Raw genomic sequence first — 24,796 nt, 5'->3', positions numbered from 1 at the left:
TCACGTTGTGCGCTCTCTAACGTCCTTAATTCTGCCCACTCCTTTCGACTTGGTTGGCTGGGCGCAGGAAAAGGAACTATTACTGACCCAAGGGACAGGACTAAATGAAATCTAAATTAATACAATTTTCGGGTCGCTACGCTTAGTGCTGGACCCAACGCACATATCTCCGCCAAAGTGTCCTTCCTCTCCCCCATCGTCGTCCTGCCATATTGACAGCCAGCGAGATCAAAGATGTGTGCAGAACTTGTGCTGCTTGCAAGGAATTTGCGCTTGTTTTTGGGGATCCTCTGCAGGAGGAGGGGGAGTCGGTAAATTGAGACATGGACATGAACCAATTTCGTGCCATATTCATATGAAGACCAGGCAGCAAGGCATGGCAAATAAAATAAATGGCAATGAATGACTGAGCAAATGAATAAATGGCAGAAATTTTTGCTTTGAAATTCAAATTTCAAAAGTTGTCATGACATTGTGTTTATGACATTTAGTTGCTAAGGCCAGAAAGAGATGACGCGCTGCAAAGTTGGAGATAGAGCTATACTATATATATGTACATACATATGTAGATGGAAAGAGACAACTTCTGTCGATGCTTCGTTTTTATTTTAATGTTTGGTCAGGGGAGTGGGCCCTGGGGTTGGGGACTGCATATTTAAAATTGAATATTTGCACGCCTTGAGCATTTCGGATTACAAAGATATACTTCACTTATGCGCACACAAACACACTCGAGCGCCGAGCGTGTGCGTGTGCATGTGCATGAGTGTGCGAGTGTGCGTGTGGGCGTGTCGTGTTGTCATTTGCATGCGCTCTATGCGTTTGTGCTATTTGCACTGCTCAAAGCCATGTTAAGCGGTTTATTTTTTGTGTTGTATGCTAAGCACACAGCATTTTCTCGTCGAAAATTAAATTTAAAGAGCCTTGAAGAGGGGAATATTAGGGACGCATGATGTGGCCAGAAATGGGTAAGAATTAGGGCTGTGAGAGGGTCCTTTTTGGGGGTATGTATAATTCCCTAAGCTGGACATGATCAGAATTTAAGAGATTCTTAAATCATCCAGCTATCTTCTTTAAAAGAATTTTTTGTTGCATTGAAAGTTGTTTATCTTGTCTTTTTGCTTATTAATTTAAAACTTAACTCAAAGTGTATTACCGTAATTATATAAAAATATAACATTTTAAAGCATTATTTTTGTACCATTTCCATTCACTGTGCGTATACGTTGCCTTACCGCTGGGTTATTATCCTTCTTAGCTTTTGTTTCCCCCGATTCCCTACCCATATCCTTTTATCTCACCTCAGGGCAGAGCTTTTCAAATTTAATATGAAATATGAATTCGCCTGATTTCATCAACTGCCGCGGCGGCGATGTGAGTTACACGTTCAATGTGAGTGTGTGAGTGTGTGCCAGAGATACATTTTCAAGTGTACACACGCTGCCTGCTGAGAAACGTACGCGATTGCTATTTACAAAAACACGCTGCCGTATGCCGCACACGATTTTCCAATTGAACTCACACGTGTACACACAGAGGCGGATACACGGATGCGGAGATACACAGATACGGCGACGAGACCTGGCGATACGGATACATGCAGTCCTGCGAGTCCTGCGAGTCCTATGAGTCCTGCCAGTGATGCCACGATGCCAGTGATGCAGTCGTGCATTCAATCGCTGCGTCGTCACCTCGCCGAGAAGATGGGTGCGGACCGCAAAGCGGGCTCCGACTGCCCGAAATCATTTCAAGTTAATAATAAATGGAGCATCATCATCAGACATCAAACCCGTAGAGCAAATATCGAGTATCCTTTTGCTCTGTTTGCGTTTGCGTTTGTATTTGCGTTTGTGTTTGTGTTTGCCTGTTTGCATTGCCATTGATTTATTTTTTTGGCATGGGTTTTTCAATTTGCTGCAGCAGAAGCAGCGGCGGCTTCTTCATGACATGTAATGAGCTGCCGCTGATGCCACTCCTGCGGCTCCTTGTGCGGCACGAATCAATTAAAATACGTGCCGGGCATTAGAAGAGTGCGGCGCATATACGGCCGGAGGATCCGGCTACGGATTCGGATTCAGGTTCAAATTCAGATTCCTGACTTGGCAATATTTCAATCAAACTTTTTTTTTGCCACTCTACGGGGCGGCTGTGTAGCCGTCCAAATGGATATTTATGCTTATCATGCTTATGAGGAATTCGCATTAGACTGAAAGTCAAGAGGCTGCCAACATGCCAACTCAATTGACAGTTGGCCAAGGCGGGGCACACGGGCAGATGGAAAATATGTGTGTGTATGCGTATGGGCCCACACATATGTATAAATTTAGGTATATATACTATATATACTGTCATTCTGTTGACAGGCTAGGTAGCCCACGCTCAGACACTGACACATACTGGCAAATACACATGAGTGCGTGTTTGTTGCCCTTAACAGACATTTTCACAGTTGAGTGCGTTGTTTGGGCTCAGCCTCACCTCCTACCCCAACCCCTTTAGCCATCATTCTCCGGAGCCTTATATAATTTGTAAGCATTTCTAGCGCGCCTGCTGGTATGCAGCAAAAATTCTCCATGTTGCCGTTTCACAAACTGATGGATTTGGGATGGTATGGTGATGGCTTGAGGGATGGGTCGTTCTTCTCGATTGCCCTTAAAGGTATGCTTTTAATGCCGCCCCCATCCGAAGCCGAAAAAATCAATTGGGTCATCGCCCCGAAATCACAGGAATTTAAATTTTCGCCACTTGAAAGCCAAGAAATCTAATTTGAGCATTCCTTGCCGGCCTACATTTTAATTAAAACGCAGGGAAACGAACTTTAACTTAGTTTTAGTACAAATAAACAAAAAGGAATCACATTTTCTCTATTATGGTGTATTTTTTATAAAAAGAATTTGTACAAACGATGAATTTATACGAAAGGCTGCCAAATATTTTCATTTGCCTACTCTTAGACACCTTTAAAATTGATTTTAAGAACTTTTGACTTAAAGAAATCAACTTGTCTGCTACAACAAAATGGTTACGCAATCTAAGTCAATAACATTTACCCCGTGTGAATTGGGCACCGCACTCAAAAGCGACTGACTCGTCCTTTTTCGTGCTAATTAGTAATTTTTGAAAGAGGCTCGTCTGCCCAACGAAAGTATTGATTAGCTTTCATTGGCCATTTCTGGCTGCTAATAAATTAGCAAAACTAATGTTTGTCTGACCCGACATTGGCTCGAAGTTTGGCTAATTAATGGCGAACCTTTCAAAGGGCTACACCTTGTTCCATATTTCGTTTTAGTTTTCTCTGGGTTTCCTTTAATGCTCGCTTCGAGAGTAAACAAAGTAATTTTTTTTTTGTGGGGCAGGACCAGGCTTAGATGGTCATTAGCATGCGTTAAAATGGCGTTAAATGTGTAACGGAAACCGGGGAAAGCCAGCGAAAGGACATGGTCTACACGGAGTTTCGCTTTCATTTCCATATCTCTCTCTTTTTTTTACACATTTCGTTGTATAATAAAAATGTCATAAATTTCTGGCCTTGCCGCGTGTTTCCCTCTTTCCGTTCGTTTTGTCGGTGTGTGTTAATTTTTTCTAATTGTCCGAAATTTAGATAATTACACGCCATTAATTATTTACATAATAATAACGTTCTTTTCCCTATACTTTCTTCATCGCGGGACGAGAGTTCGTTTTACAATTTTGTGGTTGACTCGACTGTGGGCGTGGCCATATACATACGTATGAGCTCGTATATATCGTTGTACATATATACAGATGCCGCGGTGGGGGGCGTAAAATTAAATTTACATAATTTATGACTTGCTCAGCAATGTTCATGGGCGTTGTGTTGCATAATTTTAGGCATTTTTGTTTATTGCGGCGTAAAATTTGAATTATGAATCAGGAATACCACCCGCTCCACTTTCGTCCACCCCCTGCCAACCAAATTCTAACTGCTTCCGTGCAAGGGTTACATTCTGAGGTTATTAGTAATTTATTTGCATATTTTGTGCCAGTGGAAGTGGCAGGGTGGGGCAACCGCCGGCTGACGGACAGGAGCAGGAGCTCAAGTGTCATACGACAGTCAAGTGTCGTGTCTTGAATGAAATTTAGCATTGAGTTGGGTTGGGAAACGAGCAAACAGGTGCGGTATGGGTTTTTTCAAGGATTAGACTTTAAGATTTAATAGATGATTTTCCTCTCGTTCGATCTCTCCACTTTTCGAACTTATTAACAGCTTTTGTCTGGCCCATTCGGATAATATATGAACCAATAAACATTCTTCCATGGCCAAGGTTCAATGCCAGAACTTTAATTGCCACTTGCTAATTGCAAACTCCCACCAAAGGAAGCCCTGCAACAACCATAATACACACTTGCCATATTTCATACATCGAGCTACATAAAGAATATAGATATTTCCCATTGAACGTGGCCCAGGCAGCAGACCAGACAGCATAAAAAGTGGAAGAAGCAGCCACTGATTAGTATCAAATGGTGGAGCAAGGAACACGGAGCAGGGAGCAGGGATCAAGGAGCAAGTAGCAGAGAGCGGGACCACGGAGGAAGATATAGTTGGTTGGATGGTTGGTTGCCCTCCAGCCGAAGCTGAATCTCTGTGGCTGAGGAGGCAGTGAAAAACTTTTGATTAAGCTGCAGTTATGGCAGGTTGTTAGAGCGCAGAGAGAGCTGCTCTACAAGCCATTGTTTTGCTTGCTAGCTCGTTAGTTTGTTTTGCTTTTACCTCCAGCTGGTGGATCCTGGAACACCCTTTTTACTACCACGCCCCAACCCCCAGACCCCATCCATAGCACACATGACAGATGCTTGAGGCAACATTGTCTACTTTTAGGTGCTTTGCCAGTGACAAATTTCTCCACCCGGGGATTGGGGGAGAGAAAGTCTTTCGCCGAGTATCTGTGTCCACAAGCAGCAGCAGCAGCAGCAGCAGCAGCAGCACGAAAAAACTTTTGCATAAAACTTTGATGATTTTTGTTAGAGAAGATGAAGCGCAGCGAGCGGCGTTTTCAATAAGCAAAACCTAACACTCCCCATCCAGTTCAGTTTACCCTCAAGCTAACCCCATAAAATATTACTTTTCTATCAACAAAAGTTGCCGGGGCCACTCAATTCGAAACCATTTTCCAAACTATCATCATCGTCGCCAGAGTGTGGAGAAAGCATCATAAAAATCGCTTTTCATGTGCTCCAAAGAGAAAAGGCGAAAGTCCGGGCTTGTAGGCGACCGCTGCCATAACAAAGCCATAAAACGTAGTTTTAATTGCATTTTCGTTGTTCCGTTTTATGTAGTTCGGCCATCGAATGCATAAAAACAACAACACACCACTGACCAAAGCGTTCTGAAAGCTCGGTCTCTGGCTTTTTGTGCTCCGGCTGGTTCAATGCGCCGCATTCTAATTGCACATGGGGATGGATGGGGGATTGAGAGTGCGAGTTGGTTGGAGGTTGGGGATTTTAGGAAGGCACTTACGGCTTGACTGGATCTCTGGATCTCTGTCCCTGTCGCTCTGCGTATTTCGCTTTGCTCACTTAGCGCTTGGGCATCATAAACTAACGCAGTTTATGGGTCCATGCACCCATCATAGCCCCCCGCCCAAAAAGGACCACCCACAACAACGCTGGCATGGGGGGATGGTTCACAAAGCACTTGGCCAAGTTGGCACTTTCAGGCATTGCATATGCGTAGGCGGCGACACTGCGGCTAGTCTCGACCCCTCGACTCCACGACCTCCTGACCCCTCGAACTCGTCATGCCCGACTTGCTGGGGCGCTAAAATTTGCGGTTTAACGTTGCCACTGGCGCCTGTCGACTCTCAACTGTCGACTGCAACATCTTGCCACCCGACAACCACACCCAAAAGGACACTTTGTCATAAGCAATTGTGAAGGCTAATTGTGTCGAGGCAGGCATCTTTTGATTCCGCGCACCCAGTCCAACCCACTAACCACCCAAAATAGAAAAAAAAAGCAGAAAGCAAGGAAGAGAGCCAGATTTAATTAACATTTTGACTCTCAAAGGCTTCGGCTTTTGGCAACATTTAAATTTCAAATTATGTGCGCTAATTACGCGGCCAAAAGCCTTGGGTAAAACGGGGCTTGCGGGCAAGTCTTTTTCTGGCGTTAATAATTAGCCAGACTTTTGTGCAGAGTCAGAGATGCCTTAGAAGGGCATCCCAGCATCCTGGCATCCAGGGCAGTCATGTGGCTTGGCCGAGGCACAAGTTAAATTTTCAGAAATTTCCACATCCTTTTGCAGAGTTTCGACCGCTTCATAAATGGCCAGAAGTTCATTAACCAAGAGGAAAAGCGGGCCAGGCTTCATCAACACGGCATTGACTGGCCTGATCAATACGTACGTATAACGTATACGTATACGTATATGTGCAGACTGCACTGATTTTTGCAGTCAAAGTCAGCCAATTGATGTGGCAGCCAGCTGCGGGCTTCCAGCAGTGATAAACCCTTCAGCAAAAAAAAAATGCGAGGAAAAAATGAAAATCGAATGGGAAGGGATAGTGCTTTTAAGAGGGCACAACCTGCATTTAGCTTAGCTGCCTGCCTTTGAGATGGCTGGTGGTCTCAAGTTGAGCTGAAAACATTTTCCAATTTATTAAACCACGCCACATCAATCATTCGTCAGGACCGGCTAGAGGAGGAGCATCCTTCTCGCAGGACGTGCGACTAAATGAACATTTTTTCGGTTAAACATTGGTTTAAATTCTGCGGCGTCACCACATCTCCCCTTTCCCGCTGTCAACAACATGGCGATTGGCGTATAAAATCAACAAGGCTTCAGTTCATCGACCACTTAATTTATCCAGCTGAGCTTTGAGCAAAAGCAAAAGCGCATTTGTGTGTTGTCTGGCCAAGAGTGATGAAGTGGACTGGTCTGGCCGAGTATGGTGTGGGCGAAATTCAGCATTCCCTCGGTCAGACAGAGAAATGCACTTAATTGCCGTTGGCCGTGTTTAGCGGACCCTCAGTTCCAGCTGCAGCTACAATTAAGCGGGGCGAACAAAAAATAGTAGCACCACCAGTACCGCCTGCAGTTTGGGCCTGGCTCCTCTCATTCATTATGCATTAATGTAAATACGGTAAATGCTGTCCAATCATTAACATAATTGAATTACAAACAAGCCCAATCGCAAGCAGAGAGCCCCCAAAAATTTCAACTCTGCTCCATGCGCGTGCATAAATCGCAATTTTAATTACTCGCCTCTGACTAATGGATTGTTCCGAAAAAACACGAATCCGTACCGGACTACACCATTAAATATTTCATATTGTGGGTGGGGATGGGCGGTTAGGGGACGAAGGGCTCGCCCACTTCCCCACTTACCCACTTGCCCACTCACGGTTATATAAAGCAATTGAATTTTGCAGTTAAAAGCTTCAATCATTTTCAATTGCCGCAAACTAATGGCTGATTATAAAATATTCATGCGACAAGCGGCAGGCGATGAGACGACAGACTTCCATGCGGAGGCTAATGACAGGACTCGGTCGGTCCCAGGACCTCCACTGATAAGGCAATCTAAGGCCAGGAAGCCTGGGGGCGTGTCCAGAGCCGCCCATTTTGCCACAGTATGTGCGGTGCAAATAAATTACACCTGGAAGAGAGATATACATATGTATGTGTAGAAGAACCGAAAGGGTCTTCTTCTGGCTGATTATTGATTTGCTCGGGTTTCTGCGGTTTTTGGGGTGGGGAAAAGGATGGCCAGCCAACCGATTCGAACACTCCGTATAAAGCCCTCAATTAAGTTTTATTTTAATGCATTTCATTTGAACGTCTTTTAATGGGATTTTTCGTGCCCTGGCACGGGCATATTACTCATTTGCCATAAACCAAAAGGTGACCACAACACGTAGCCGTCCCAGAGCCATATCCACCCCACATTGAGACCCAAGCCCACTCCCAATCTCGATCCCGAGTGGATGAAGAGAGAGAAAGAGAGAGAGAACGTTAAGTGTTGGCTGGCCAGAATCGACATGGGTCGCTTGGGTGAGATTTAAGCTTTAATGATGCATGAAGCGGCACAGGATGTGGCTGCCCAGTCGTGGGTAAAAGGCAATGAGCGCAAATGTGCAGGAGCGACAGGACAGGAGATGGGCTTGCATATTGAGTGGCATTTAAATGCTTGAAAATGCTTCGCTGGCCAAATGTGTTTTGGGAGGTGTTTATGAAGAGGTCCTCCGCCGACCACTTTTCTACTCTACACGAACACCAACGAAAGTTGATTGAATTTGAGTGCGGGGGGGGGGGGGCGGAGGTTGGACTGACCAGTGCCAATGCCGACCACCGATTTAATGGCAATGGCCTATCCCGCTAACACTGTTAACGCTAAAGCTCTTTTAAGCGTCTCTCTTGTTTCGGCCAAATATTAATTTGCTCTTTTTTTCTCTCTTCTCTTTGCAGATGAACCGTGCTTTACAGCTGAAGCCAGCTGAAAATGAAAGTCGCAGCGGTAAGTAATCACATGCCATATTCATTTATGCCCCACACAACCAGAACAGAACAGAACAGACTCACTGCCAGAAAATCAATTTGTGAGTCTCCATAGGTGACCCAAAACAAATAATTACGAAAAACTTGACCCGTCTTCGTTTTGGGGGAAAGTTTTTGTGCCAAAGCACTCAGCCGAGAAGTGCAGAGGCAGCCAAAGTTTTTGCCGCACCCCCACACATCTAAGCATTCGCCTGCTATTTTCAACACCTACAACACACGTCAGCAAAAATTACGGGCGCACTTCGATAAACTGTCAAAACTGTCTGCAAAAATTTGACATTTCACAAAAAAAAAAAAAAAAAAAAAAAAAAAACAGAACACAGCCGAACGAAGCGAAGCGAATCTCGAAAAAATACTTGGAAAAGGTAGAGAAAATGGCAAAAGCGTATAGCAAAACAACGTTGAACTGTCAATGGCAGTCAGCCGGGGAAAAGTGGAGCGGGAGCGGCAACAGGAGCAGGAGCAGGACACGCTGGCCAGGGCGCCATATTGTTTTTACTGGGCCCCTCACACAGTTGTCGAGCTTCACGCTTGTTTGTGACAGCCCATCGACCCAAGTCCCCTCGATATAGCCCTCCACCCTCCCCCTGCAGCGCACAGCAGAAAAAGAATGATAAAGATTTGCATAATTTACACAGCACTTCAACTTTGTTTTTTGGGTCAGCCCGTCGTGGCCCAAGTAGTTGTTGCTTTGATAAACTTATTGACAGGCTCATTATGCAGCAGCTTCAAAGTAATTTCAATATTCCCACCCGCTGTTGGTTAGATCCGGATCAACGGCCCATCGGCCCATCTGCCCATCATCCCCGACGCCATCCCATGAAAACCGCTCAATGAAAAGGTACAATCGCACAAAAGTATGGTACACATTTCGCAATCATCGCAGGATGCCCCACGGGCTGAATTGGACTAAAAGTCAGTGCACTCCGCAATCTTTTAAGACATTTTGCAGCTGGCAGCGCTTATCACTGCAAAGCAGAGAATGCCAGCGCCCGAAAATGTCCATTGCACAAATTGCTTGTGCACACACACCAGCGCCAGGACTTCAACTTCAGCGCGAGAGGGGTGGAGTCCTGGGGAAGGACACAGCCATTGCTCATAACAGTCGCTGTCGCTGGTGGCTGTGTGGCACAAAAACCTTGACAAAGTTGATGTGTCAAATCAGCAGCGAGCGCAGGACCCTCCTCCGGATGACCTTTAAACTTTGGCAAAGGACATGAAAGCACTAATCGTTACGTTGCTCCCTTTATTCATCCGTTTCTTCTTCGGCTGCTGCTTCGATTTCGCTTTGCTGCCGCTGCAGAGCGCTCTGCTCCTTTTGGTCCTTTGCTCTCGCTGGCAACAATTTAAACTTTTCTAATCCGCTGGGGATTGGGAACTTGAAGCAACTCTCGACTCAGCTCAACTCTGCCAACTTGCCGGCAATCTGTCCGCACAATGGTGGACCTGGTCTATAGGACTAGAGCTTGGACTTCGGCTTCGCCAAGGAATTGGACGTACAGCTTCCAAGAAGCAGGCCCACCAAACCATCAGCGACGCAATCAAGTCGACATTTTTGTTTGTTGCTTTGTTTGCCCCATCCTTACTCACTCTGTTGGCCGAGTTGGAACAAATTTCTAAGAAATTAAAGCGCTAAACTTTTTGGGCCGCTATCAGCAGAGCACTTGGCAACTCGGCACCAAGTCCTGTGACTTTTGACTTCGTTTGTTTGTGCCTGTGTGTGTAAAAAGGATCTTTGGCTTTGGCTCTTTCGGTTTAGGCCAAAATGCAATTAGACAAGGACAAGTTTAATTGCTGGTCTGCCGGCTGCTGCAAGTTTTCACCCGCTGACATTTGCATTTTGCAGCCTCACAAAGATGCGTAATTTATTTAAACTCAAATCAAGCATGAAATGTGAGTGGTGAGGGTTAGGTATATGAATATATTTATTCCAGAGTTGACAAGTGCTGAAGGAATACTGATTGAAAAGGGTTGTATGCCCCCACGCAAATCTCTTGCTCGGCCTGCTAACTTCATCAATTTTAACTTACTGAGGCAGGCATTGTTGACATGTCTGGGCTTTGACCAAGCCAAACCATTTCTTGCCAATCCGAGAACGAAACCTTAAATCCCAAGCCAACAGGACCTCGAGTACAATTTGTTGCCTTTGTCTTTCATCTGGTGTCCTGTGTCCTTCGTCCCGACAACGTTTGTCGCATTTGCAATCTACTGTGCCATATCTGAGTCTGATGACTTTCGTTTCATTGGCACATACACACACACACACACACACAAACATGTCCTTGCTTAGTTATTTATCTTGATATTCCCGCCCACACACACACACACACACACACACTTACACACCATGCTTCATCATTATCAAACTCATATTGTCGTCTGCCTTTTCCCTCCCTTTTCTTCTCCTTCCCTACACGCGTAATTTGTACTTGTCTAACACGTAATGATGTCACGTAAATTGCATACGTTCGCTTGCGTTCTACGTTGACGTGTTACGTTTGATATTCCTCGGCTGCAGGACGAGCGACTTAAAGTCAAATTAATATCACTCATACGACCCGCAAGCGAAAAGAATCTGCCTTTAGCTGGGCAAACGAAACATAAATTGTGAAATCCCCGCCATTTCCCCATGCCGAGGCATGAACTACGCACAGATTTATGTTTCTAACTACGCATTAATTTCCTTACCTTTATCCCTGACTCCTTGTCACACGTCAGTAAATCAGATGACGCTCCAGCCCTCTTCCACCTGGGGCACTTCCCGTCTCGCCTCATCCATCATACTTATAAATATTCATTTCCTCCTGCGGTACGGGCGGGGTGATTCCAGGGGAATGATTGCAAAAGATTAAAAATCAACTCCATAAAAATTTCCTCACATCCCTCACCTGATGATAAATGACAGTCGAAAATTAACCAAAAAAAAAAAAAACCCAGTCTTGAAAAGGTAGTAAGAACATTAATGTTGAGAACGATATGTGTAGACCGCATGGGTACGTCAACGTAGAAACTCCCGGCGAAAGTAAACTTTTTGGAGAGCTCATTATAGACAACGTCTGATCAAATTGAAAAGCAATGAGCTATGAAACAGAAACCTCATTCCACTACTTTTGCTAATAAGCAGGCTGCGAAAAGTTTTAGGGCGAAAACTAATAATAATAATAATAATACGCAGTGTTGGCCGCTACCAATGCCCGACCAAAAAAACTTTTCTCATTTCGTTTGCTGCCATTCACTGTCCCCTCTCTCATACACAAGCCCCCTTTTCTTACGCCTGATTACGCATTTGAATTGTGTTTTCCCACTTTTCCCTTGCCAAAGTGCTCCAGCGAAGAGTATCCTTTTGACCATAAAGTCGACGGCACACACTTTCTCTACCTGCTGGCGGCCTTATTAGTCTCAAACATTTTTATGGCAGCACTCGCAATTTGATTAGCGCAAATAAAGAGCGACAAATTCAATTGAATTTGTAATATAGATTGACTGCCAATGATGATTGGCTTCAGCTGCGACCGCGGATGCCACTTCTTTTTGTCTGTCCCACATGCGTATGTACATATGTGTGTGTTCGTTTTTTTTCTGTGGGGTGCAAATTAAAAGGACGGGGATATTCGCCACTAAGCCCCAAATAACAAAGCCTCCGAGCCCAGACAAAAGGCATAAATAAAGCCCAGGCAGCATCTACGCCTAAAAGCAGACATCAATTTCTGCCTCTCTGCGTTATTCTTCCTACTTCTCTTCTCCTCTCTTCTCGTCTCGCCACTTCCTTTCGCTTCTCAGTCGGCGGAGCTCAATTCTTTAATCAGCTTAAATTCACACGTACCAAAAGCGACGCACAGCCATTGATTGGAGGCTTACCCTCCCCGAAAAGTCCTTTCCAGGACTTGGTTCCTTTTTTTTTCTTTCTGCTCCTGCGGCTGAGACTACGCTGCTTTTATCAAAGCCAGTTCAAAGGCTCGTATGTGTATTTAGGCTTTTATTGTTTTTGACCTTTTTTCCCGAAGCAGACGAAATAAAAATCGATTTTTTTCGCACACACTTTCGCACTGACAACTCACGCACAAAATTCAGTGACGGAAAAGCGAAAGAAAAGGAAAAGCCAGCTCAAATAAAAGTAAATCACAAGCATCGCTCTTGGCAGCATTCACAAGTTCAAATAAGCGATAATAAGTATTTATGGGCGGGGCAAGCAGATTCGGTTTCTTATATATGTATATATACAGTTGTAAGGCCCAGAACAGCCTGCTAAATGCGTTTTAATGTTTTTTAAACTTTTGCCCTGCTCTCGCCAACGCTTGCCCTTAAATATTTAAGTATACTTTTAGGCGATTCAAACGGCCGTATAGTTTCCTTTTCATTCCCTTCGATGCTGCGCATCATTTTTCTTCGTTGCTTGATTTTGTTTTTACGAGCGACTGAAGCCTGTCAATTGGCTGAATGCCTCGTAAAAATGCCAGAGGCCTACAAGGAAACGTCCCTTTTAAGCAACCAGAATACACAAAAAAAAAACACAACAGGGCCAGGAAAACGAAAAGAAAACGATTTGTTATGTTTTCCCAGCGCAGCGCCAACAGGAAACGGAAAAGCACACGAAGACCATTTTGTCTCTTTCGCTCTGTTTTGTTTTTAGTTTGTTATTTTGTTTCCTTGGCCCACTGCTTAGGCCTGCCAAATGTCATCATTAGCGTTTCAATTGCCATTTTAGTCCGTGACACTTGAAACATTTGCATAAAATACCAAAAGTCAAGTTTGTTGACGTAGACATTTTTGATGGCAGGCTTCTGTGATGTTTACCTTTGGCAGCAGAGTGAAAAGCGGCTCTCAAGTAACCGAAGTCAACATGCTCTACTCTAAAATTGTAGAGTGTATACATTTGAAGAAAAAAGACATCATAAAATGGGGTTTCCCATGGTAAAATCCTTTTTAAAAGGTAACTAAAAGAATGCTGGAGGAAGTAATTTCAGCAAGAGTTCGAATTAGAAATACTATTGTAGTACACCAAAGAGCTTGAGAGTGTTCTTAAGCCATTTACTCGAATCTTATGTCTTCTCCCATCCACAACCAATTTATGAGCCATTTCGGCTTATTGAAAACGGGTTGGCGTGGCTTAGCCGCGATTAAGGTCTTTTTTGGCCTTGCTTCCTTTCAGTCAGGTGTACCCCGCTGGACACAGCACAAAAGCATTTCTTTTTGGCCGATCTTATCGGTGCGGCAATTGTCTGACGCTTTTTGCCCGGGGTCTCGGCTTTTGGGGTGTCTTCATTTTTGTTTTGGCCAAGGGCCAATGATAAGCGACACGCAAACGCGACACTTTCGTGTGATGATATTGCGGTGAAGCGGGGGCAGGGAATAAAAAGGTGAAATTGTGGCCGCAATCAATAGACTTAGCTGATTGCTAGAGCCGCAAGGGGACGGCGGGGCGTATGTGTAATATAAAATGTAATTATTTCTTATGCAATATGGGCGCCCGGTGTGGATAAGCATCTGGAACAGCATTTTATTGTCGCGGAGCAGGGGAAACGGAAGATGGAGGCGCATTGTTTTTAATTGTTTGTCGTGGCAGAGTTGCCAGGCTTCTTTTTGCAACACAGAAAATGCAATATAGATCGTAATCTTAATTGCATTTAGAGTGCCCCGCATTGTAGGTTAATAATCATAAATGTTATGGTAATAGTTACGAGTGTTGGGTCACTCCAAAGGGAAGGGCGCTCGGCTGGGGGCGTGGCAGGCGCTGTACATTTTAGTTATTATCAAGCGTTTCAGTTACAGTTTGTTGTGGTCGCAACCATTTAGGGATTTAAAGGCCGATAGGAGAAAGTAAATAGCAGTAAATCAATTGATATGGCAATGTTGGTGCGAAAATTATTATTGCTTGAATATTTTACTATATCCTCAAGTGAAGTGATTTTTAAGACTTATAAAATATTAAAACGAGGTTAAAGCAGTCAAGTTCTTTGCTTTGCTGCGCCCAATACAATTTTTCATGTCCTGCTTCAAATCCTGCAGCAGCTTCCTTCTTAAAAGCCTTATTCTTCCTTACTTTAGCGTGATCTGGAGTGATTGACCTAGCTGTGGGCTATTTCTGTTTATGGGCAGGGGTGAAAAACAAACAAGTCAGCTAGCACAACATAGCAGGACTAAGGAATATAAGCTGCACATACTTTAAATGCAGTCGACGTTGGGAGAAGATGGCTCCGAGAATCCTACGGAATCGTGCACATGACTTTGAAGCGACTTTGAGGCAGGCAACACTGGTGAAAGGAGAAAGAAGAAAGGAAAAAGGACAGGCGCAGGACACGTGAGGAACATTAATCTTTTCTGCACCACTGACAAGTCAAGACAGTCGCCGCTTCTAGCAGCTATCCCTGCTTAATGAGCTGTGGCTCTCTGACTGGGCATTAAAAATTATGAAAAGACGGGCAAAAAACTGCTTGGCGGCAAATGCATTTAAAATGCAATAATAAAAATGATAATGGCATTATAATACTAAACACAGACATGCCCAGCCACAGAGCAGCCTTCGCATTTAGAAACAATGGGCAACAGGAAGGCAGCAGAGCGCATTTGATGGCAGAAAGTATGCTACATTACATTACTTGCAGCTCGTTAATTTTTATAGCTGCTGCCTTAATATGAAATGTTGTTAGGGCGACAGAAGGCCACTTACGCCCTAATATTGATTTCACCTAAATTAACACACGCCGAGAAAACTTGTCGCCAGAATAAAAACAAACAAAATTCACCCGAAAAACTTATTCCTCCCCTGTTGTGGCGTTCGTCCCCCGTTGTTATTTTTATGAGACTTTTCATATTATTTTACTTTTTGGCTGCCTCGACTCTTGGCTTTAATGTGCCAAAATTTCCACGCAAACACCCCGCCACCAGCTGTCAGCCAACTGGCCAAAACATGTCTTTGCTCTCCGGCAGCCCTCCTCCGACGTCTTCTATTAACTTATCAAGATTTGTAAAGTATATGAGCCGAGTACACGTATATATAAATATATATGTATACATATGTAAGTGTGGTGGGGCAAGGAACGCATAAAACTGCTATCTGTCTCCTTTACACGTCCCCGTCTGGGAATGGTTCAGAGATATGGCCAAATGGCGTGTTGGCAGGCCACAAGGAGCTGCGGCCGATAGGAGTCCTGCGGTCGGTTAATACATTAGAGCAGCTACACAGGATATGGAAATTATTCGAGGCTACAACCCACTTCCTTGCACTCCGATCCTCTCGAACGTGTCACAAAAACTATGCAACAATATTCACCAGTGACTGCTTTTAGCCAAGTCTCTCGTCACTGGTCAGGAGTAAATGCACTTGCAACTGCATCGCCACAGCACATCAATGACCTGACAGATAAAGGAGCTGGACGGAGGACTACATCGCCCATGGGCTACACTTCGAGAAAACCGAAAACTAATCTTGAAATGATATGTATTTGGAAGCAAGATATTGGATGCGCCGCGCACAGATTTTATCCATTAAAATTTCTATCCCGATATTTCCGATAGGGGTTTTCCTTTTTTGAAATTTAATTTTTCTCGAGTGCAATCTCTGTTCAGATTCCTGACTGACGACCCATTGCTCTGCTGTTGTTTTCGTCTAGCGTTGATTCTACGTTAGATGTGTGTGTTTGCTTTGTTTACGGGATACGGGATGCAGTTGGTTGTGTGGGCGTGAGTAGGTTTGGCTTCTGCTAACTAACTCGACGGCCGGCAGGACGCTTAAGCCTTCAATAACAGGAGCCAGCAGCAACTAAACTTTTTAGCCTTTTTGTTATGGCATAGGATCAGGAGAGCGTAGCCGAACCAGAAGCGAAAAACAACAGGCAGCCAGAAGAATTTATATGATAAGCGGAGGACAGGCAAAGCGTTTCGGGGTCCGTCAACGTGAACTCCAGGGTCGTCGTGGCCCTGGTCCCAGTCCGAATCCGTCCGAATCCGTCCATGTCCTGTGAGCCTCAGTGGGAGTCTCCTATCAACAAGAGAGAGAGAGCGAGTGGGAAAACACAAAATATGACAGCAGCAGGAGGCCTTTTGTTCTCCTCCTCGGCAGACAAACAACATCAAAAATAACAACAGGCAACAACAACTATAAGTCCAATATGTACGCTTTAAGCATAGCATATTAGTTTGTTCTAGGGGCGGACTTTTTTAGGTGGGAGATGGGGTTGGCCTTTCCGAAAAGTGAAAAAGAGGATTCCCAAATAGCCAGCACAGTCCTGAGCCTGATGTAGTTTGTTGTGTGAAGACAACAACAACGGCAAATATTGTTTGTAAAGCCAAATGCATGCAGGATCTGGCCAAGAGAAGGAGGTGGAACAGGAGGAGTGGGTGGATGACGGGTGGTGCCAGGAGGACAGACAAAGGCTTCATCGTGCGGGTCAGCGAGCTTCGCTGCATGACTTGCTGCACTGCATAGATGGATGGATGGATGGATAGATGGATGGCCGGCTGAATGGATGACTTGCCCGCCGCCCCCAACCCTTCAAATATAGATAGATATATAGATGGCCGTATGACTCGGCTATGTTTTGTTGCCGGCCACATTTGCCCCCGGCAAATATTCCTCTATATATACTCCCATTCCCTTTCCCCGAAAACAACATGCGATTTGTTGGGGTAAGTGCATTGCTACCGAGTGGATTGCCGAGCTTTAAGTTTACTTTTGCATAGCAAACAGGCAGAATGCCGACGGGCGGTTCGATTAGCCCACCTTATCAGCTCATTGCGCTCAGATATTTACTGTGGGTCCAAGCACCCAGGTCGACGGACCAACCTGACCAGGCGAAAAAGTTATTTGATGAATGCCCATAGTTCTTTGCTCTATCCCCATCTCCCTCTCTCTCTCTCTCTCTCTCTCTCTCTCTCTCTCTCTCTCTCTCTCTCTCTCTCGCTCCCCCTCTATTTTCTGCACCAACTTCGGCTATAACTCGCAATTTGTGCCAAGCAATTATGAGTTTTCTTCAAAACAGTTTTCATCTTCTGGGCAGGATATAATGTTGCCAGGAGGAGTCTCGGTCGTCTGTGTGCATTGTTTTTAATGTTCTCTGGCAGGGCAAATGTAATGCAATATAAAACAAAAAGAGCGAGAGGCGAACAAGAAAAAAAAAATGAGCAAAAGGCATTAAAAGGAAATGCTCACTTTCAAGTTGTTTGTCTCTCTATCTCGTTTGCCCCTCTGTGTGCGCACACAATTGTCGAGCAGAGTCCTGCGTCCTGCGCCGAGTCCTGCTCGAATCCTCAGTCGAGTCCTCATTGCCATTCCCATTCCCATTCTCGTTCCGTTCTATCTTGTTTGCCTCAAGTTGCACATTTTCTTGTTGCACTGTTTGACGTAATTATAATTGAAGTGAAGTCATGAACGAGTTTCAGTTTCTGTCTGGCTCTGCCGCTTATGCTCTCTTTCTGCCTTTCCGAGGCCATAATGAGCATGTTAACAGGCAGACAATGGCACTCAAATGCGAGTGTGGTCTGAGCCATAAGCTCCATCATAATTTTATTACCCTTCTGTGCAGCGAGGGACCGTTTGAATGTCGTTTCAAAGTCAAACGCATAGTCGTCCTTATCGTACTCCCCCATCAACGGCGTCATCGTCGTTGTCCTGCCAACTTTCAATTAAACTAGCTCACATATATTTTCAAAGAGCAGCGAATAAAATGTAATTCTTATGGCGAAAATACTGAATGGTGCCCCTTTTAATACACCCCATATCCATTAATCATTTATTTATTAATGGCCAAACTCATCTTCACTTTCATTCGATTACGATTTCGACATTTTCCAGGAGCACAAGCACATGGATACATATATATTTTCATTATCCTAGTAATTTTTTAACTATCAGACAATGTGACGTCCTCGTCCTTCGCAGCTCGCTGGCGTTATCCTTCATCTCGTCAGGGCATTATCCTGTTCTTGTAATTAAGAACATGCGCGTCTCGCTCGCTTATTTGATGGACTCCCTTCTGCTTCCATCTCCTCAAATCACTCTCTGACTGACTAAATGGCAAATTTCATTACGTTGATGAGTTTATAGTGCTGCCAGCTTGTCTTGGCTGGGAATGATAGCTGCTACCCTCAATGTTGGCAACAGTTGCGTTTTATAACCACCAAGCGTTTTGGCTAATTATTATTTGGTATTTAGTTTCCAATGCTCCGAACCGAGAGCAAGGACATTCGATTGGCCAAGCAGATGTTACGGCTCGAAAATTGTCTCCATTATGAAACAAAACTGAAAATTGGTCTCGAATCCATTTTACCATCTCATCCCACCCACTTACGAGGCAGTAGTGGCGCGTGAAGGACATGTGGGTGGGTTTTGGCCGAAAGTGACATAAATATGCAAGTAAGCTCCTTAAAACGGCTCCTGCTCGTTGGCCAGCGCGAAGCGAACTTTGAAAACTTATTAAAATTACAGAGCAAGCAAACGGAAGGGCACGAATGGATATGGATGGCAAGCAGGACTCGGCAGGACTCACCCAGCTTAAGCCCGGTCTACATAAGCAATGAGCCCCCAGTGGAACAGACGATAAATTTCTGCCCAAGAGTTACGTCTGCCGGCAATAATTGCAACTGTATTTTAAAAGAATTATGCACGTGCAATTAAATAAAGCGACAGCGCTTGAGAGTATGCAACGGATAATGCAATAATAACAACAATAAATGCCGCTTCTTTGGGGTGGACCAGCAGCACCCAACAGTTTTCCTCTGACAGTTATTGTTGTGTATTTAACTGTAGCATGCAAATTAACTTTCAATTTCCGAGCCCCTCCATCCACCACCCCCCTCTCTAGCGAACCAGAGACAATCAAAACTAATTTGCATAAATGTTGCCAAAGCAAAAAACCCGAAATAGCTACGAGTTTTGGCCAACGAACCAGTGAAACTGAAGTTGCTGGCAGGGGTAGACAGACGAGAATTTGCGAAACAAAAAGTCTAAATTAATAAGTTTCTGGCCAAGAGAATAGGGCAACAATAAAGAAGAGAGTTTCCTCTGAGGGGGATTCCCCTGAAATAAATTACTGCTAGAGATCTTGCCCCGTCATCTCTCAAACTGACAGCAGACGCAGCAGGCAGTCTGGGCATTCTGGGAGCGAGCCGGAAATGCAGCCTGTGGACAGCTTCTCCTCTTCGCTTTTTCCCATTGTCCGAGCCGAACTGATTCCACTTTGTCCCGACTAGGTCCTTCGTACTGTCCGGTCCTGTCCTGCCATGCTGTCCTCGGATCAGAGTGCGGCGTCAAAAGACATCAATAAAATGGCGACCACTGGCGGCGGCACTCGCCGGAATGCAAAAATACACAAGCTGCTTTAAGCTGCTGCTCGATGCTGGAATTTAAGAACTGCATTCTGGCATCCTCCGGCCAGCGATGCTACTCGGGTCACAAATGTCCTTGGCAAAGGGCGAATATCGACAGCTATCATCATAAATCCGCCACTGCGCCACCGCATTCACTACCCGTTCTCAACTCTTTCATTCATTTTCAATTTTCGCCGGCTGGCCATGGCGCAAAAATTTCACAACTAATTGAATATTTAAAACTGCCAAACCGCAATTTCAAATTTATTACCCCAAGGGCGGGGCGGTGGTCAGTGTGCCATTACCTCACTTTTGTTTCGTTTCGTTTCGTTTCGAGCTGGAGCTGGTATAAAATGTCACTTAATTGCAATTTAGTAAATTGTTTTCCATGTTGTATAACAGCAGCGGCAACAAGCCGTCCTGCTGGTGGGCGTGGCACACACGCACTCACACTCATACGCGCACAATAACACATCGACATACAGGCACACGTATATTAAAAACCATAAATTTTGCGGTGATTTATCTTAATTTAAATGTTGCAACAATGCATCGGAGCAGCAGCGCCGGTTGCTTTTGTTTAAATATAACAAAGCAACTAAGAGTATGCAACGGTGCACATTTTTTTCACATACACACACACACACACACTCATGCATATAGAACCTGCCAGGATATTGGTGTAATGTAGCGCATTTCGTGTCGTCTACCCCGGAACGTAGATGTAGATGGAGCCGTAGATGCGACCAAAGAATGTTGTAGCTTTTGTTATTTGCCGCCATGCTGTGTGCGAAAAATCAATTAAAAATTCATCAAATAATTAACAAAAGCAGCGCTCTGAGTGCCGTCGCACTGGGGAAAATTAACGGGGTGGCGCTGGTGCAGGGGTACCAGGGCCATCATGGGGTTAAACAATAGCCGTCTTCTTCTTCTCCCTCTGGGGAGTGTTTAACTCGGCCTCAACGGTGGGTGGGTGGTGGGTGGTCTGGAATTGGGCGGTAATGCTGTTGCTGCCGCTGCTGCATGTGTGCGACGCGCAAAACAAATTAAATTCAATTTAGTCAGCAGCCGAGGAGGCGGGATCAAAAGGATGGGGCAGCAGAAGCAGCAGCAGCAGCAGCAGCAGCAGCAGCAGCTTCTCCTGCAAGAAGGTGCAATTTTGATGGATTGCTTTTGCCTGCCTGCCTGTTAGTATGCCTGCCTCCTGTCGAGAGCACAGGAGTTGGGCAGGACCTTGTTTGTTGCTTAGCTGCAAACTTTGCCTGCCTGCGCATATGCCTGTATGCGTGCCTGTATGAACGCCATTTGCATATGTGTGTGCATATGTGTGTGTGTGTGCCAGTTGAGGCCAAGTTAACGCAGCTGCATTTAAAGTTTGTTTGCCAAATGGCCAGGAGGAGCGGGAATGGCAGGGGCCAGGTACAAGAAATTAAAAACTTTCCCCCGCCTAATGACATTATGCATTAAAGCGTAGCATACTTCCACACACACACACACACAGAGACATCATTAAAGCGCTGAATAGCACTTTGTCTGGAAAATCAGTCTGGGTTTTCCATTAACCCATATATTCATAATTAATTGTTTGCCTGAGCAGACTTCTAAGTGAATTTTCGTTCCCTTATTAATGGCCCACTACCTCGGGCCGTCTGCTTTGGCCCGAATGGCTAATTAAACATACAAAATCAGATCCCGACCGGAGGCAACAATTTTTCTTTTAACTCAAGCCACACCAAAAATCACAAATTTCCGTTTTTTAATGAATGGCTCCTGGCAAACCTGGCTCACCTGGCAAACAGCAGAACGAAAGGGCGGCAATTGTGTAAAGGGCTTGGGTCGCAACGATAACACGTCGCAGGCTGAAAACTGTGACTCCTGTGTGTTTTGGTTCTGGAGTTCTGGAAGGCGAAGCGCCGTGACATGTCAGGTTTTCCAGGCATTCAGTGATTCAGTGCACCTCCCCCTTGGCCATCCAAAAGTATTCAACTTCATTTATAACAGAAATAAAAACCCTTTTTCGGCTCCGCTCTTTTGGCTTTTTGTAATTTATACGCGCTTAAAGGCGTCATGTTGGCAACACCTACACAAATTCCTTCCGCCCCACTTTTCTCAGCTTTTTTTGCATAACGTCAACGTCTGACAAATGTGCCATAAGCAGGGGGTTTTTTTTTTTGTATGGAAACGGGAATCCAGGGGGTCGCAAACTTTTGCGTGTGGTTTTTGGTTTGGTTTGGTTTGGTTCGGTTTGCTGCTGGGCGGCAGCGGTTAAAAAAGTTGTGGCCAAATAAATGGGCAAATGGCAGAAAATGACAAATGACCGTCAATCATGACAGGCCAGACGAACCAAAAAGGGGGCTTGTGGCGTTGGGTGATAACGCTAAGCTCTGTCTGGATGGCCAAAACACACCTGCTGGTCAATGACAGTCGAAAGCTCATCATTGGCTTGGCTCGGCCAATTTCCTCCAAGCTCCTTAATTTTTTTTTTGTGTCCTTTGTTTTGGGCGCCATCTAAATGAGTGTTTCGAGTTAGATAACTTTTGACCGAATCGAATTTGGCTGGACATAATATATGGGCACAATTAGTTGGCTGAATGATATAAGTTGAGCGAACTTCATGCATAAAGAACTCAATATTCCAGGGGATTTGGTAATTTTTTTCTTTGTTTGGCAAATGATGGCATGTTTTCGCATTTTCACCATGCCATTTGCAAGCTCTTAAAGCCGGCAAAATAAAAAGGACCCTCTATGAAAGGGCGGCAAACAAAATGAAAGCGCGGCAAATCACTTTTTAAATTTAATTTGACACTTTCTTTTCTCTCTGAGCTGCGAGCATCAAAGACTACAAAGTGTAAACTTTTCGCAAAAGAAATTTCATTTTCGTTGCCCAAGGGCTTCGAGAGCCTGGGTGGGTTTCGTCGTTTGGTGGGTTGGTCCTGGGGTTGGGGCATTTAAATTCTGTCGCCTCCTTTTTGGACGAAAGTTAAATGTTTTGTAGTTTTCATTTAAGTGCAAAGTTTTTCTGCGCTGCATAAACTTTGCGTTATTTCACACGCAGGTATTATATTGCCAAAGCAGCCGAGCACAAAAGCAAAATGCAATAAACGGCGCAGAGGAAGGCAAAATGTTTGCAATCTCATATTAAATGGCATCAACAACTTTGTCTCCGCATTTGGCAGAGCGCACCGAAACTTTCCGCTGCTTATTATATTCAATAAAATATTTTACAGTGGCACTTTGGGGGATAACCAGTCGTCCGCCCGCCATCACGAAAAACTTTCGAAGCTCCAGAAAAAATTTGATAAGATTTTCTGTCCTTGGCGGTGAATTGTCTATTCCGCCTGCAGCCGCATCTTTTTCCATATCTCTAGCTTTTGGCGGAGATTGCTTAAATTGCAAAACTAAAATTGTAAATTTCTAGACGGCGAACGAACGGCTTTGTTTACTCAGTGAAGTTCCTCCCGGTTTTAGTACAACATTACGCATACGCAGCGTTGGCCGAGCAAAGCGCGCCAATTTATGAATGACTCGTCGTGCTGGGTATACTGCATGTAAAGTGGGTCTAAGTATCTGCCACTTGCAGCCACTTGCCGCCAAAATCAATTTTTCATTTTCACGGCACAAACTGCAATCTCCAGGACGATCAATAGACGGTTCCTCCATGTCCTTCAGGTGCGTGTGAGTGTAAAGTCAACGTTTTCACGTTTGACTTGATTTGAATGCCAGTGCATCGTTTCCCGCTCTGTGTCCTCCATTTCGCCGGCTGTTCCATTCATTGATTCATTTATTTCGGTAGGCACTTGTGCACCCCGTGTGTGTGTGTGTGTGTGTTTGTGTGTGCGCGCTTTCAATGACACTTTTTTTGCCTTGTCGCCGAACGAACGAATAGCGCGGCATTTGATTGAGTGCCTTTTGCATTGGCAGGCAACAAACTTAATCAATTTCAGCGCCTGTGTCCAAACAAAAGGCGTGCCCAAAGGCTGGAAAATTGCTCGCTTCTCGTTCTTTCAGTTTCCCGTTCTATTGCATAGTTTTCCATGCCGGACGGTTGGACTGAATCACCATCGCCTTTCGTCTGTCTGCCAACGTATCTGTGTGTTTGCCCAACGCAAACGCCATAAAATAATTTTGTTTCAACACAAACGCACACGCATACTACGGAGATAGAGGTATATTTGCCCAGTGCAAATACGAAACACAAATGTATATATTTAATTTGAGCAAATAACTATTTTTGGCAGCAGACAGACACAGAGGGATGGAACACCGTACTCCTTTTTAGTTGTTTGCCCACCCGGCAGTTGCCGCCGCCGCATGCAAAATATTTGAAATAATTAGTGTAAAATATTTGCATAGAAATTATTTGTTGACTTGCGGCGGCGGCGGGGATGCCCAAAAATTCTTGGCCGCCTTAATTGAGACCCGCTGAGGTGGGTGAATGAAAAGTCAGGCAGAGTTTGTGATTCGTGATTGCGCCATTAAGAGTTGGCAGTGCGGTGGGTGAAGCCAATATTTCAGATGAAATCACTCCCGAAATAAAATAGCTATATCAAAAAGAAACAGAACGAGTTGATGGGTTGGAAAACAAATATGTGGTTATATAGAATATATGTTCGTTCGCGGTAATTACTGAAATGGTGAATCAACAACTATTTTTTAACAATGTCATTAGATTGCAGTCGTTTATTAATAATTTCAAATAAATTTTCCATCTTATTTGGGCTAACTGTGTTTGGTAAGCCTCAAAGAGAATTATTTAATACTGGGATAATTGATAGCATCAAGTTTCTGGAAATTAAATTTCAGACGCTCGTACTAATGTCGCAACCTCGAGTGTAGGCAGCATGACTGTGACAGTCAGACCTTTTAATTAAAAACTACATATTTTGCTTTGCATTTTTAAGGCCTGCGGCGGAGGGTGGAGCTAAGGGGGGGGGGGGGGGGCGGCTGTGGCTAAGGGGCGTGTTCACCCAC

At 44.7% G+C, this 24,796-nt stretch overlaps 1 protein-coding gene across 18 annotated transcripts in view; it reads left to right on the top strand.

Moving 5' to 3' along the window:
• Positions 1 to 24,796, top strand: part of bru3 (bruno 3) — a 281,494-nt gene that overhangs the window by 156,404 nt on the left and 100,294 nt on the right. For 17 of the 18 annotated variants that reach the window (NM_001202166.4, NM_001202171.2, NM_001202163.2 and 14 more), the window contains one exon: positions 8,432 to 8,480. In NM_001202166.4, the coding sequence (NP_001189095.1) occupies positions 8,432 to 8,480 (49 nt within the window). The remainder of the gene's footprint in view (positions 1 to 8,431; positions 8,481 to 24,796) is intronic. The other variant, NM_001202167.2, reaches the window with a different exon arrangement.

The sequence above is a fragment of the Drosophila melanogaster genome, chromosome 3L (assembly GCF_000001215.4).
Source record: "Drosophila melanogaster chromosome 3L".
In the NCBI taxonomy this organism is placed as follows: Eukaryota; Metazoa; Arthropoda; class Insecta; order Diptera; family Drosophilidae; genus Drosophila; species Drosophila melanogaster.
Note: the sequence above shows the minus strand (reverse complement) of the source record. Positions and strands in the feature narration are given on the sequence as shown.